Below are 14679 nucleotides of genomic sequence, written 5' to 3'. Positions count from 1 at the left end.
TTTTGTGACACGACAGGGAAGGGAAGGGTGACGGGGCTGGTGCTGGGATCAGTGATGGAAGGTCCCCAACCTGAAATGCCACTCTGAGATCCAAAAAACCCACCATTATAATGATGAGATGGTTTCTGCAGATACATTAGCATGAAATATTAAAGAAACTTTTTACAAACGTAACCTTATTCTCCAACTATCCTCTGTGTCAAGAGAGGTTATTATTCCTATTTCCATAATAGAGATAGGAAAATAAAACATTAACACTCGTGCAGTAACTGGAATACATTAGTGGAAGCAGTGGAAACAGAGCCAAATTCAGGAGACTTATCGATATTTGGAGGTAGCACTCCTTTGGGGTTGTCTGCGTGGCTGAGCCCAGCTGGGTGTCAATGAATCGATACCCAGCAGCAGGCAGCATCCGTGTTGTTCCTCACTGGCTCTTCTCTCCTGCTCAGGCAGGTCCAGATTTTGCGGAGTGCTTCAGCACTTGACTTCAGCTGGATGTACATTGTGCTTCAGGTTAGCAAATGCTTCAGTGCTTCACTGAATGCCGGCTTCTGCCTTTCTTGAGGAGCAGCTGCTCATGGTATCACAGTAGAGCAAGAAGCATCACATGTAGCCCCTGGCAATTGGAAAGGGAAAGCCATAAAATCATGAGAGATCCATCTCTGGCTTCATGTGTTTCCCTTCCCCAACCTCCACAACTTTACAGCTATGTTTTAGGACGCAGAAGTGCTAAGAGCACTTTTCTATATCCGAGTGCAACAGATAAAGTCTTTGTTGCCTCTTTGCTTTTCATGAGAAACAGATGCTTTATGAAAAAGGGTCCGTTTATTACCAGTGGAAATTTCTGAGCAGTCACTCTCTCTTCCCTCCTGCTGCAGGACGATTACAAATGGGCTTTTCTTCTAGGAGCGAAGTTGCAGCAAGACTGTGGCAGATCCCAATTTCCTAGATTATTAGTAATAACAATATCATTTTTTTCCTTTGCCATTTCTCACCCACCCTACACTTCCCTTTTAATGAATTCTCTTCTGTTACTGTAGACTCCGCAGTGACACCAGCCTGATTTGTAATGTAAATAGGCAGCCCAGTGTAAAAGCGACCTGCAAGAGCACCGCAGGGCTCTAATTATAATTTTCATTAAACTCCTTCTGTTTACGAATATCCAAGCAATCTGGCACTGCAGCAGGAGCAAGAGGAAATTAAAGCAACACTACTGCTTAGTGACAGTGTTGGGAAAGGGGGGGACCCAGCTGTTGAGCAGAAGCTGAAACAGGGTGCTGCTCTTTCCCATGGACAAAATTTTGAGGAGTTATTTCACCTTGGACATCCATCCCTTCCCTAGCTTTACCCCAGTTGCAGAGCTGGCATGTGTTTTTTCTTCCTGGCCTGCATAAGTGTTTTACGCGTGATCCATTCGTGACCTAATTAAGGGGATCAGCTACTAGAGAGCTCCTGTTAAAATGTGCAGGAATGAGGCAGTGGGGAGAGCAGCCGCCGACTCAGCCTGGAGGGGGAAGGGGACGGGGAGATGAGAAGCACATGGAGCTTCTCACCATCAAGCAAAGGGGAGAGTGGGGAATTTTAAGTAGCATAGCCAAGGACCTAGGGAGTTTCTACAAAAGACCAGCGATGCAGAGACCTTTTATGCACATGGGCTGGAAAGCAACCTGCTGATTTCAGGAGTGCTGTTATACACAGACCTGTGTGGAAAGCAGGGCTTTGCTGGACATGCTATGTGTTCACTAAGAAACTCCTATCCTTTTGTTCTCCTGGGTGAGAAAAACAGGTTCAGGTGTTCTCAGAGAGGCGTTTTCCTAACTCACAGGTCACAGTTGAGCCTTCATGAGGAGAAATTCCTAGAGATGCCAGCCATGAATTAGATTTGCAGGGGACATCGAATGTGAACTGTTTTGCCCATAAAGCTAAAGGTAGGGGAAGTTCTTGGTGACACTGACACAATGACTCTTTCTTGGACTGTGTGTGTGGACAGGACGGAGGAAGAACTGAGCTCGGCTTTCTGAGCCTGAAGCAGGAGTTTCTTCCTTCTTTGGGAAATCGTCACTGGAATATTTAAGGCCATGAATTCAACCTTGGGTAACCAGAAACGAAATAAAGCTGCAGTTTGCAATAAGTGTCTATAAAATAGCAAGAATAACAATAATTTTGTCTAAATCTGGGAGAAGTCCAACTGATACCACATGGCCTTCATACACCCTTTGAGTTTCTGTCCAACCCCTGAATGATTTCTAAGTCTTTCTAGTGCACTTGAGAGCTCCCAGGCACTTGTGAGCTGTTGCCAAACAGCTGCTTCACATCCATGAGACTCCAGAGAGCTGCAGCGCTAGAAGACAGGCTGAGCAGTCCTGGCCCGAACAGTGACAAGTCGTATCAATGTGTTTGCTGTTTCCCTTGAACATCAGGGCTCCAAGACCAGGTTATTAGCTGGCTTTTTTAAGTAAGCAGACAATGCTTAAGATAGGTCCAGAGGGTATAAGGTCCCTCTAGCCAGTCATCTATTCCAGCATTGCATTGCACCAGTGATATTGAATGGAAAATTTATGATGTCTGGACAAGCCCATTGCTAATTTTGGTGTTTCATTTTTTCCCAACATCCCCCACATGTGAACAAACACAAATTTTTGGTAGCCTTTTCTGGCTGAGTAAGGGAAGAGATCACAGAATATAATGCCCTGTTGGTGGGAAATAAATCTCTCTATTAGAAAATTAAATTCCTGCTCATCTCTAACACTGCTCTGCCTCATAGACTTTATAGTGTTTAGATGGCCTCATAAACAGTAGCACATCTCCCCTGGGAAATGGCTGGTGAGTTAATGGCACATCTTTAATATACTTGGCTCAACAGTGAAATTCATGCTACTGATGGGAGAAGGTCCCCCCTGTAGTGCTAGGGTTATCCAGCAAGCCAGGACACTGTCTGTGGGGAGCAGCAAAAAGAAATTTGCCCAGGGTCATCAGTATGAGATAGCCCAACTAGGTGGACAAAGCTAGGAGCGTAAGTTGTCCAACAGGTGAGGAAAAGCCAGGACTGAGAGAAATGTGGAGCCAGAATCTGAGATAAGGCTGTGCCTAACAACTTTCACTGTGTATCTGGCTAACAAATCGTTCAGGCACTCGTTGAAGAAGAAAACATTATTTTGTATCTGTTGTAAGTACAGTCATGTTCCCTTCATTCCAGTGCCTCCTCTCTGTAGCAAGGCTTTAGCTGGAGAGCCAAAGCTGAGCTATGAAACTGAGGGAGGAGAAAAAGCTGGGCTGCAGGGTGAGAGGGGATTATGGGCACAACAGATTGAATAATTATGTTTGGGAAACTTGAGTCTGAGTGTTGATGTAGGTTACAAATAGAACAAGTTTGTCATTCTTGTCAGAGTGCTTTTTTGTCTGGATCACAAAGGCACCTACTTATTAATTTAGTGTGATTGCTAATCTCAGCAATCAGCAATCATAGCAGCATGCAGTAAGTAGATGCTATCAGGAGACACAAGCAGGACTGGAGGGAACAGAGTAGCTCAGGTATCTGATCCTACTGCACAGACATCTATTTGCAACCACTCAAGTCCAGCATAGCCTTGAGGGCTAGATGTAGTCCAAGAAGACCAAACAGGCCAGAGGCCATGTGGGATGTACAGAGCACAAGCCTTTCCAGGCATGTGGCTGATCCCAGATTGGGAGAAGTTTAGGCAACATAGGCCTTTCTCTAGATATACCTGTCATTCTTAGGCAATAGGGCAATCATTTTACTCAAACATTCTTCCTAGGAAGCTGTATTCTGAGCGCCTTCAGACAGACAGACCATACTGGGTGACCTCTTTCCTCCTCTGCAACCTAATGTGCAAAACCAGCTAATTCAGCTATACTGCTACCCACTCCATTTAGAGGACTGAAGAGCAGGAGAGGCTGCAATGCTTGTGATGCAGCTAGGCATGTTCTGTGCTGTGGGGCACCATGAACCATGGAGGCTTGCTAGAAAAAGTACTACCAGCTACTGCCTTATATCACAAGACACAAATAAACAGGCTTCTGCACTACTTTGGTGCCAGTCTTATCCCTTATGTTTACCAAGGAGCATGCCTTTCCTGGAATACTAAGCAGCTTTCAGGCATGTGGGACTGAATCATTACGTATCTTCATAGCTAGGATGTTTCTGAAAGGCATTGGCAGCAGAAAGTATAGGGATGAAGGTCAAAGCACCAGCACTCCTGAGAACGTAGTTGTCAGGTAGCACAGTGACCCTGGAGGGGAAAGTCCAGAGCAGAGGAGTGCCCAGCCAGAAGGACAGGAAACACAGTGAGAACTGGACACCAAGTTGTTTAACAGCTCATTTCTCTGGGCTTCAGCAGAGAAATTGTGCTGAGCTGTGCTGAATGGTTAAGTCTGTCCAGCCACTCTGCTGGACCTTAACTGGGGTTAGGTTACTGGGGAAGAAGACATGTCTGATCTTCAGCTGTCACTTTTATCACACTGCGCAGTCTAGAGGTTATGTTTGTTGGAGCATAAAACCCTAGGACCAGTCCTCAGGACCAGCTCCTCAGCACAGAACAGTGACTGTGCAGCAGAGTGGGGGCTCACAGCTAGGGACAGTAACTTCTGCAGCTACTCTGTGGGAGGATTTCATAGGCATTTGTCCTGCAAGCTGTCAGAGCAACAGAAGGTTGCTTCTGAAACATAAATGATTTAAAGTCATAAGATCTACTTTTGGAGACATCTCTAATGTCTGTGTGAATAAAGGTGGTTTAAACAGCTCCTGAGGAAGAAATGGACCATACCGAGCAGGGAGCAGGGTTTATTATATCCAGTGGCTGTATTGACCAAACATGTCTTAGTGACAAAGTGACAAACAGAGACCTCCTGTTCAATTAGTCTCTTGACCTCTGTGGTTCAGTGAGGGATGCTGGGACAGGAGCTGTGGATCACAAGGCCCCAAGGAAGGTTTCCTTGACAACATTTACTGAAGAAAAATGAGATTTCATGAATGCAGTGTGCATTAGTGCAAGAGGAGTTTGGGAAGAGACAAGGATGTGGTGCCTAGCAGAACTAGCACCTCAGTTAAGGAGCTGTGAAGTTGCGGCTTGGTGAACAACTGCTCTTTTTCAGATAAATTAATTAAACAACTATTATGACCATTGATATTTATTTAGAAATACAGTGATAGAAGTAGACTTGTTGTACCACAAAAATCTTCACCTTGCTTTTCAGGCCCTGGCACACAGAAGGTAGTTTCCTACTCACTGCTAGTATTTTCACCATACTGGGGCTTGGGTTTAGGATTCTTTTGTCTAGCGTTGCTTCACTATTTACAAAAGCAAGGGAATTGTATAGAAGACTATAGTATAATGATAGTAAGGTAGCAGATCAGATAGGTGTCTAGTATTGCCAAGTATTTACCTGTATTTGCTATTTGAAATAACAAAAAATGAAGATTCTTGCATTCAAAATCCGAATAGATGTATTTTTAAATGATGCAAGATTTTTGTACTTTCATCCTGCTTTTTCTGCTAGTTGGAATCACATTTTTGTCCATATTTCATGTCTTGAAGGGATAGAAATGCTGTGACTTTGCCCTGAACTCAAGTCATCAACTATTGCTTGGCCAAAATACCTCAGGAAATCAATGTAATTTTTCCCCCAAGAAAAGACCAGTGACCTTTTTCAGTGATAGTCTTGGCCTCTCTGATGGTGTTTGCACAGTAGACAGACAAAGAGCATCTTCTTAAAAAGCAAAGCCATTTGGCAGGAAATCAAAAGCTGAATCAACGAGTAGGGAATCAGCCTTGAAAGCAAATCACAGGCGTGCAGTGGTGAGCGAGAGGTGCTGGCTGAGGCTCTTTCTCAGTTCAGGCGAAAGGGAAAGTAAATATGGGAGTTTAAGTCACAAATTTGGTCTGTATTTAAGCTGCAGATACACACACATATCTTCAGGGATCCAAGGCAGCTGTGTACATCCACTGAGCAAGGGCAGCACAGGGGTTTGAGCTGTATGTGCAGCTGTCTGTCCTTTTTGTGTTAAGAGACAAAGAGATGGAGAAGAGTTTTAAAGTTGATTTTTTTATAATCCAAATGGAAATTTTTCTAAGTTTCTGGATGAAACAATTCTGTTTATTTTTTGCAGGGAATATCTCTCTCAGGGAAAATTCTAATATGTCAAAACCTGAAGCCATCAGTTATAGCTCCTCAGGCTCACTTCCTCAAAAGTCTAAACCTTTTGTGGAAGAAGTGATATTCTAATGAGCTCAAATCACAAAGATAGGGCAAAAACAAAGATAAACCTAAAATGAACTCCCAACGCTAAATAGCACTGGATTTGGGGAATGTTTATCTCCAGTAAGAACAAACTGTCAAGCTGACTGCAGGGTGAGCTAGAAGACCTTGACATAAGTAAAACCTGAACCCACAGTGTTCATGTGTGTTGCCTTTCAAAATTCGCTGTAAAACCTCACAAAACAGCTGGAGCCATTAGCACTTTGGAAAACTGAAACTGAGATGATTCAGTGAATTTATTGAAGAAATCTTTTTACTATTAAGCCACTGCGTAATAACATTCCTTGTCCCTTTCTCAAGTGCTATTTGACCTGTAACGATAGGATCAGCCTTTCTCATTTCCTCCATTTACTGCGCACTAGTAACTTCCCTCCTAACATTTAATATAAAAAAAACTCCCCTAATTAAAGTTAAGGTTGGAAAATATAAGGGCAGCTTTCCTGCAGTAACCGACACAGATGGATATATGCGTGTGTTTGTCCAGGACATCCTGTCTGCCTATCTGTACCCATCTTCGGGCTTTTTGTCCATCTTCATACATTAGTACAGTCATGTCAAATCTTGCAGGGGATACTTGTTATTTTTTGTCCCAATTGATTTCAGAAATGCAGTGAAAGACACCGATCCAAAACAAATAAGATTAAAGGCTTTAAAAGCTTAATAAATTAAGAAGAGCAAATCTAGCTGATAAAATGGCCTTGATAGTACAGTATAAAGGACATGGAGTTAAAGGATTACAGGTAACTCCAGCTTGTTCAACAGCTTTCCTTCTTCCTTAGTAGTATGGAGGCACAAGGGGAACAGGATGGACTATTCAGCTTACCAACATGACAGGAGAAACAGAAGACAAAGATGAGGCTGCTGGGTTGGAGAAGATTTGGGGGATGAGAATTTAAATAAATCCCTCGCCCCCCCAAGCCATATGGAATCAGCTCAGACCGTTCTGCTGGCATCAGCGTCCAACAGTGACACGGTCCTGCCAGAGCCATCACAAACATAATTTGAACGGTTTGAACCTGCCATGAAGAAGCAGTTCCACATTTTGAGATGTTTTCTAAGGTCATTATCCTGTTCTGCAGTAGGCTCCACCAAGCAAACTTCCCCTCCAGCTCAGCTGCAGCTTCCCTCCCTGGTAGAGTTTTAATAGCGTGAAGACCTTGAGCATGTCCTGTCTTGCCAGCTCACAAAGCCTTTCTTTGCTCCCGCTGTGTGAGCTATACGGCAGGACTTTCTGTAAACTGCACAACAGCATCTCTGCCTTTCTTGTATTTCCTGGCCATATAAATGAAGGATAGCCCGACAGAGAGCTTTGGCTTGTTTTGTTTGCCTGACTAACAATTGCTTCACTGGATTGTTTGCTGTTCCCAGTTTCATTCACATCAGCAGAAATGTGGTTTATTTCAGGAGAGGAAAGTCTGCTGCAACTATTCTGATTTTAGTACTGTAACAAATCATTTAACTTAAGGAGTGAAAGGTAGAAATGTTCTATTGTCTAGAGAAGCAAAAAGAGCAAAAGAAATCCTACTTTTAATAAGAATAGTCATAAAGAAGAAAAATTTCTCCTCCCTGATGGAAAGGTCCTGTCAGCTTTGAATAGGTTGAAACCAGCATCACAATCTGTGAAATTTCTCTTTACAACCAATACCCCTAGAATATAATAGGATTTCTCAATAGAACCATGTGAATCATCATAAAGGGCATTATAGCAAGAATATTGTTTTACTGTAACTCGACGGCAGCAGCAGAGAAGGATGGCATTTCTCCTGCTCAACTAGGCAATCTCGTAAGCTCAAGTTCAGAGTGATTCAAGAGAGCTTCAGTACGAGGGTGCAGGTACATTGCTACACATAGACAGGGACAAATTCGGTCCATGCCCTTTCTGGATCAGATTTAAGGAGCCAGATCTGGAGAGTAAGACTACACCTCTGCTTTGTTACCAATCCCAAATCAAGACTGCATTAGCACAAATATCAGCCCTGTTTACCCACAAATCTCAGCAGCTTTTAGTGGGTGTGCTATACACACCCAACAGTAGCGTGATGAGTGAAACGGTTGTTTATCCGTTCATTTTTAGTGAATGTTTTTGTATTTATCCTGGATTCTTGGGGTCAGTAGGGACAAGCCCAGGGTACCTTCGGGCTGCGTTTCTGACAGCTGGATCGCAGCACAGACTCATTGCTTGGATGTCACTAAGACAGTGTTAAGAGTTTCATCAGTTACATTTGAGCTTGTCATCAATACACATCTTACAGAAAATTGCTTTCATTTTTACAAATGAAGAAACAGCTTGTCTGAGCTCTCACATCACACCAAAGGGAATCGACCCAGGCTCCTTCTTCTCTTAGCTGAACCCAGAGGCAGGCACAGCAGGTGCCTTGCACCAGCTAAGTCACACTGGCAGCTCCCAGGGACACAAAAACATTTAAAAATGCAGGGAAAGTGGAAAAGGCACGTAAATCAGGATGGAAACAACCTGGAGACAAAGCAACAGGATGAAAGGATAAAGATGACTGGTGGGTTGTGCAAGAGGTCTTTTCACACCCACATTGCAGGGACTCACACGGATCATCTCCAGGGCTATTGGGCACCTCCCACTTCACAAACCAATGTTTCACCTCATGCAAACATGCCAGTAAACATCATCACTAGAAGGAGATATTGAAGACACAACTTCTCCCTTTCAGATGACCCTAACAGCAAATGCTCACTTGTGAGAAGGAAACACTTTTCCAGACGTGGATGCCTAGATTCTTGAGAGCAAACATTCATGGCAAGAAGGCATGGATAGGAAGGACCTATATTTATCCCTCTTTTCGGGGTCTGAAGGCAAGAGGCGAAGCTAAGCAGTTCATCCCCTCGGCAGTGGTAGGGTGTTATCTCTTTAGAACACACACCCATTGCGTCCCCTCGGCTAATTGATGTACCGAGGTGCCTGTGTTAATGTAACTCACAAAGCCAATTAAATGCTTGATGGGATGAAGTGGTCACAGTCAAGCGACCTACTGCCAGCCAGTCAGGATTCAAGATTTCCAAATATCGTTAAGGTATGTGCACTAATCCCCTTCTGAAAGATTAGGCGTTTAACCTATTACTGCCGTTTCTGATGAGATACAGAAAATCTCTGGCGCTCGGTGGGAGACCAAGCTGAACGGCGACCTGAGCGCTGCCCAACCTGCTCCGGCCGCGCGCGGCCGTATAGCACGTTTCACAGCATCTTCCAAGGCCGTTTGAATTGAGCAGAACGGGGCAGCGTGCGGCGCTTCGAAGACTCATTCCTTTGCAGAAGAGGCGGTGTTTGAGGTTGCCTCCGTCTGGCTCCCTCCTTTCTCGGCGCCCCTTTTTTTTCCAGAGATGCCAGCGAGGGAGAGCCGCTTACCGCCGCGCTGACTGGTCTCCCCTAGCCGGGGAGGCTGTGTATTTCTTCGAAATACAGATTTTGCTGAATCTCCAAGATAGTCCTGAGAATCGCAATGCTTTCTTACCCCAAGAGAGGTGTGAAGGTGATTTCCCCACTAATTTGGGGAAAAGGAGGAGTAATAGTCATTTGACATAGGTGGCCTCCCTCACTGTACAGCCTCACTGGCACCTGTGACCACTCGTGTCCTTAAGTGTTTTAAGCCAGTATGGAAACCCCAGTGCTTGGCACCCAGCTGCTGTTTAAAAGCCAAGCTAGAAAAAGATGTCACATTTCACAGCTGATTACACATAGTAGACCAGGATCATCTATGGTTAATATCTAATTAGTGGTTAAATTAATATTGACTAGCAATGGTAAACTGTAATGATTTTTTAAGATGAAAATAAATATGAAATGTGATAATGAAATCCCAGTATATTACTCGGATAATTAAATGCACTTTGAAATCTTATCCTGATAGGAAAATCTGCTGCTGTGCTTTAGCGTCAGGAACATCCCCGGGTGGGGTGGAGGGCAGGGGGGAGCATGAACCATGTTAGCAAGGAGAAGATCTCTGTGTTAGGCTGGGCATTCAGGGAAAATCTGCAGGTGCCATTCTGCCCCCTCCACTCTCTGTTTCACCTATAAACATAACATTTCAAGGCTGTGAGGATGTAAGGGCTGGCAGGAGATTGCATGTTTATTTTTTTCTAACAGCTACATGCATAACAGTTCTGAACCAGATGACCAGTTGCTTGTTTGATGCCCAGCTGATAGTTACAAATCAAAATTCATATTTATGCAGATATGATTTGAAAATCAGGCCCAGCACTTCAACAGTAATGGAGATTTATTTCTAGAATATACTTTTAGCCTTGAACCAAGTTATTAATGTGAAAGAGGAACACAGTCTGTCCTCCTGGAAAACCAGTATGTTTGCAGAATTTCTTTGCTGAGTGGCAGCATTTTCTGCTGGGAGAAAGCAAAGAAAAGAGTTTTCCCCTCCCTCCCACCCTGAGGGATGAGTGCTTGAGAGTAAGAAACACGATCAGTGTCGGGAACGATGGAGTGGTGCTTAGGGCTCTGACAAACAACCTCTTGAAAGTCCTGATGCAGCCATTTGAGATGTTCCTGCACTCCATTGCTCAGCTCTGCCCTCTACCAGGGCTACCTTCCCCTTGCAAAGCGCACAGGATGGAGGCTGTGTCCATGCTTAGGCACTTCAGCACATGTTAGCTTAGCCATGGGAGGAGGTGGGATAGTGCAAAGTGGAAGAGGGGATGTGCAGGCACATGTCCTGTCCTGCTGACCCTGCGCATTGGCAGTAAATTGCATTGAGAAGGGAGTAACATCTTCAACTGCTGCAGTGATTTGTTCAGCAAGCATGTTGAAACCTCGAGCATGAATGTCACGAGTCCAGAAGCTGTAACTCATCTTCTCCTTCTCCCTTCCAGCTTGCGGCATTAGAGAGGCAAGTGTTCGACTTCCTGGGATACCAGTGGGCTCCTATTCTAGCCAACTTCCTCCACATCATCATTGTTATCCTTGGCCTGTTTGGCACTATTCAATATAGACCTCGCTACATAGTAGTGGTAAGTAACATCTGTTTTATGAATCAGAGCCACTGACATCCGTTCACAACCTCAGCTCTGATGGAATATGGCAAGTGATAAGGACCTGAGCAAAGCCCTTTGGAAATCAGGCACAAGCATTGCAAACAGTTTTAGCAGGAGGCGCCTGGCAGTGCTGAGGAACACATTGTTCAGTTTACTGCATTTTTGCTGTACTTACTGCAAACTCAGAAGACTTTAGATTTTTGATACTGGTACCCCAGTAAACCTAGATGCTGCACAGCAGAGAGGGAGAACTAGATCCTGGACAAATATGCATCAAAGGTTCCTCCACCTGCTCTGACACAGTGTCTCTAACCAGGTAAGGGACTTCCTGCATACAGAGAAGTGCTCTCACAGCTGAGTAGCAGCCTGGTCATAAGGTTTGCCTGCACATACATTACTTGTCCTTACAGCACCTGTGCTCTTTACAGCAGAAGGTCTCCCTATTTTGATGTAAGACTCTCTAGGCTATTATTGGAAAGTCATACATTGCATGTCTGGTGGCAGCGTTCCTAAATGGAAGATTCCTTCCAGACTCAGCCAACGCCATAAATAGTTTTCTATTCCCCTAACTTTTCTTCTTGCCTGTCCTCCAGATCAGACACTATCATCCCATCAGACTGAGCATGGCTCCCTTCAGAGTCCTTCTCTCTGCTCTGATTAACAAAACAGCTGTTTCCATTCCAGCCTCCCTCTCCAACCTACACACAGAGGGAACGGGCCCCCAAAGAAGAAACCTCTGTATAGCTCTATTGAACCAGGTTCTGTGTTTTACCTCAGTTACTGGATGCCAGCCTGTCTTAGTGGCTCTAAATTCACTGTGCTGAGGATGCCACTGAGGAACTTGGCTGCAGTGCTGCAGGTAACAGGGACGATACACTGCCTTGCCAAGCCCCTCAGCTCCTGAATTCAGGAAGCAGATTAGAATATTCTGCTTAGAAAAGGAAGATGGGGATGTTGAAGCCCAGGCTGTAAAGAAAAGTGCCAGGGGAAATAAGAGAAGAAAATCCCATGTACAGAGGAAGAGAGAGTGACTGCAATGCTGACTCAGGGCATTTAACTGTACCCAGCTGGATCATATATATGTGAGCTAATTGCAGTGACTTCCTAATGTTTATTGCTTCTCTCTCCTATTCCCTTTCTAGTATGCCATCTGGACTGCAATTTGGGTCACCTGGAACATCTTCATCATCTGCTTTTACTTAGAAGTGGGAGGACTCTCAAAGGTGAGTAGGGGCTTTATGGGTGATTTTACATCCTTTGTATTAAAGGGAATTGAGCTTAGCTGTGAGCTAAGAGAGCAACTGGAAGGCTGCCCTGTGCTTAAGGTGAGAGGTAGGGGCCTGTCTAGGAGCACGTCCTACCCCCTTGCCTATGGGGGTGGGGGGGCTGACTTTGTTAGGGATGGAGTAGTAGTGCTTATTGTATGGTAAAAGTTTGGTGTGGGGGGGCAAGTACTGATTTCTGGGTCATTCACCAGTCAGTGCAGCTAATGACTGTAATAAGCCCTGGCTCTTGTGGGAGATAAACTGTGTTTGCTTTTAAGTGTGAGAGCTAGTCTGAGGACAAAACTATGCTGAGGGGAGGTGGTGTTTGAAGGTTTATTCTCAGCTGTGATTCAGTGGTGACTGAGGAAAACCTACTTGGCTTGTAGCCTATGGTTGATGCCCTTGTGATAACACCTTCAGAAGGTGTGTGTGACTTAGAGGGGAAGACCCTTGGGGTAGTAGCTACAGGGTCTCTCTATCAACTGGTCCCAGAGAAGAGCTGTGGCCAGGTAGTACCTTCCTGTGATTCCCTCACTGACCCTCTCTTATTATCTTTCTCCCTCCCAGTCTTGCTAGAGACCTAGCACAGTTCAGTAGCAGGGGTAGGTATCTGGTTGTTGCTGCCTCAAGCAAAGTGTTTCCTATCATATCTTTTGAAAGAGTGACCTCTTTCTGAGTTGGACAAAAAAAAAAAAAAAAAAAAAAAAAAAACAAACTAGAGAGAGCTTTTGAAGGCTGAGCATCTCTTCTGAGGCAGCATTGGAAGGAGATGCAAGCTTTCCTGAGTTAATTCTTCTATAATAACAGTGGTAGTTATCTTGGCCCTTGTCCAGGGATGTTGTGAGTTAGTATCTGTGAAGCTTTTTGAAGGTGAGATAAGCTAAGTATTGCTGCCTGCTTAATGAGGATGAGAATAACAGAATAGCAATGGGAGGCTGGCCCTAAATTAAGCCTGGACTGTAAGCAATGAATTACTAAATGTTGCGGTAGTTTAGCAGACTTGAAGTGATTGTGGGATACAGGTTCACTTCAGAACACTCTACATCTGACCTAAATTCCCAGGTCATACGTCTAGGTTGCAGTTGTAATTGGAATGGCACTAAGTTTATTTATTTATCTTATATCAGGTTTACTGCTAGTTGTGAATGACAGTGTAAATCCTTTGCAGATAAGAAAATTTAACTTCCTAATTCCTTAATTAATCTCCATTTCCCCTTGTAAGTATCTACAGAAACTTTGAGAGAGTTCTTGCCTAAAACAGGGGTGATTATTGGTCTATAAGTTCAGCCTGAGATGATTTGGCACTGGCTGTAACTGACTAAAAAGGAGGAGGAAAAAAAACCCTCTTCCCTCTGTTCCTTCTGAGTGGAAAATATTGGCTTGATAAACTGTTCTGGGAGCTTCCCTGACAGCCAGCATTTGTTTCCAAATAGCTTATTTCTTGTGTTTACAAATACCAACCTGCCCTTCATCACGTGGGGTTGCTGTTCTGCAACTCAGAGCACAGCAAAACTCCACTTGCTGCACTACAGAGGAGCTTCATCTCAACCTTGTTCTGCGTTGTGGCTCATTTTAGCGAAGCCAGCACAGAGAACCTCTATTTAGCCTACAAGATGACTCCTGTGACTGGGGACTCTCTTGATAACACTGGGTTGCAATGTATGTTATTGTCTCAGTGGACCTGCCTCTAGAGATGCAGTGAAAAATTCATGCTACTAGTTTGGTGGCAACTGGAAAAAATAATAGAATAACCATAGTGGTTTTGTTATAGAATAAAATCGTTCTGCAACCTTGCTTCTATTCTTTGAATTTTTCTTACAAGACAGCCTTTCAATATAAAAATAACTTGTAGTGCTGCTTTCTTTCCCCGCTTCCCCTCTTCAGAAGAAATTCTTCTTGTCCCTGTGACCTTGCTGTCCAGGAGTGCCCCATCTCCTGGAAAAGCAAAACCTCATTTGCATAAGAGAACAAAAGACACGCTTGGAACTGGAGTGAAGGTTTCCATAAGACTGCACGGCATTTTGCAGGGAGGCTGGACTCGAGAGCAGGATTGGTCTCTTCCTGCATGTCTAGAAACCTGATCCAAATGCAGTTGACATCTGCAGAGAGTCTTACTGATCTTAGT

The 14679-nt window shown here is 44.2% G+C and overlaps 1 protein-coding gene across 2 annotated transcripts in view; it reads left to right on the top strand.

Annotated features, from left to right (window-relative positions):
• Window positions 1-14679, top strand: part of NKAIN4 (sodium/potassium transporting ATPase interacting 4) — a 53822-nt gene that overhangs the window by 15551 nt on the left and 23592 nt on the right. For both annotated transcript variants that reach the window (XM_085314182.1, XM_085314183.1), the window contains exons 2-3: window positions 11128-11265; window positions 12432-12512. In XM_085314182.1, coding sequence (XP_085170308.1) covers window positions 11128-11265; window positions 12432-12512 — 219 coding nt within the window. The remainder of the gene's footprint in view (window positions 1-11127; window positions 11266-12431; window positions 12513-14679) is intronic.

This window comes from Rhea americana, unplaced genomic scaffold (assembly GCF_003343005.1).
Source record: "Rhea americana isolate MKP2758 unplaced genomic scaffold, rheAme1 scaffold_4, whole genome shotgun sequence".
Classification (NCBI taxonomy): domain Eukaryota; kingdom Metazoa; phylum Chordata; class Aves; order Rheiformes; family Rheidae; genus Rhea; species Rhea americana.
Note: the sequence above shows the minus strand (reverse complement) of the source record. Positions and strands in the feature narration are given on the sequence as shown.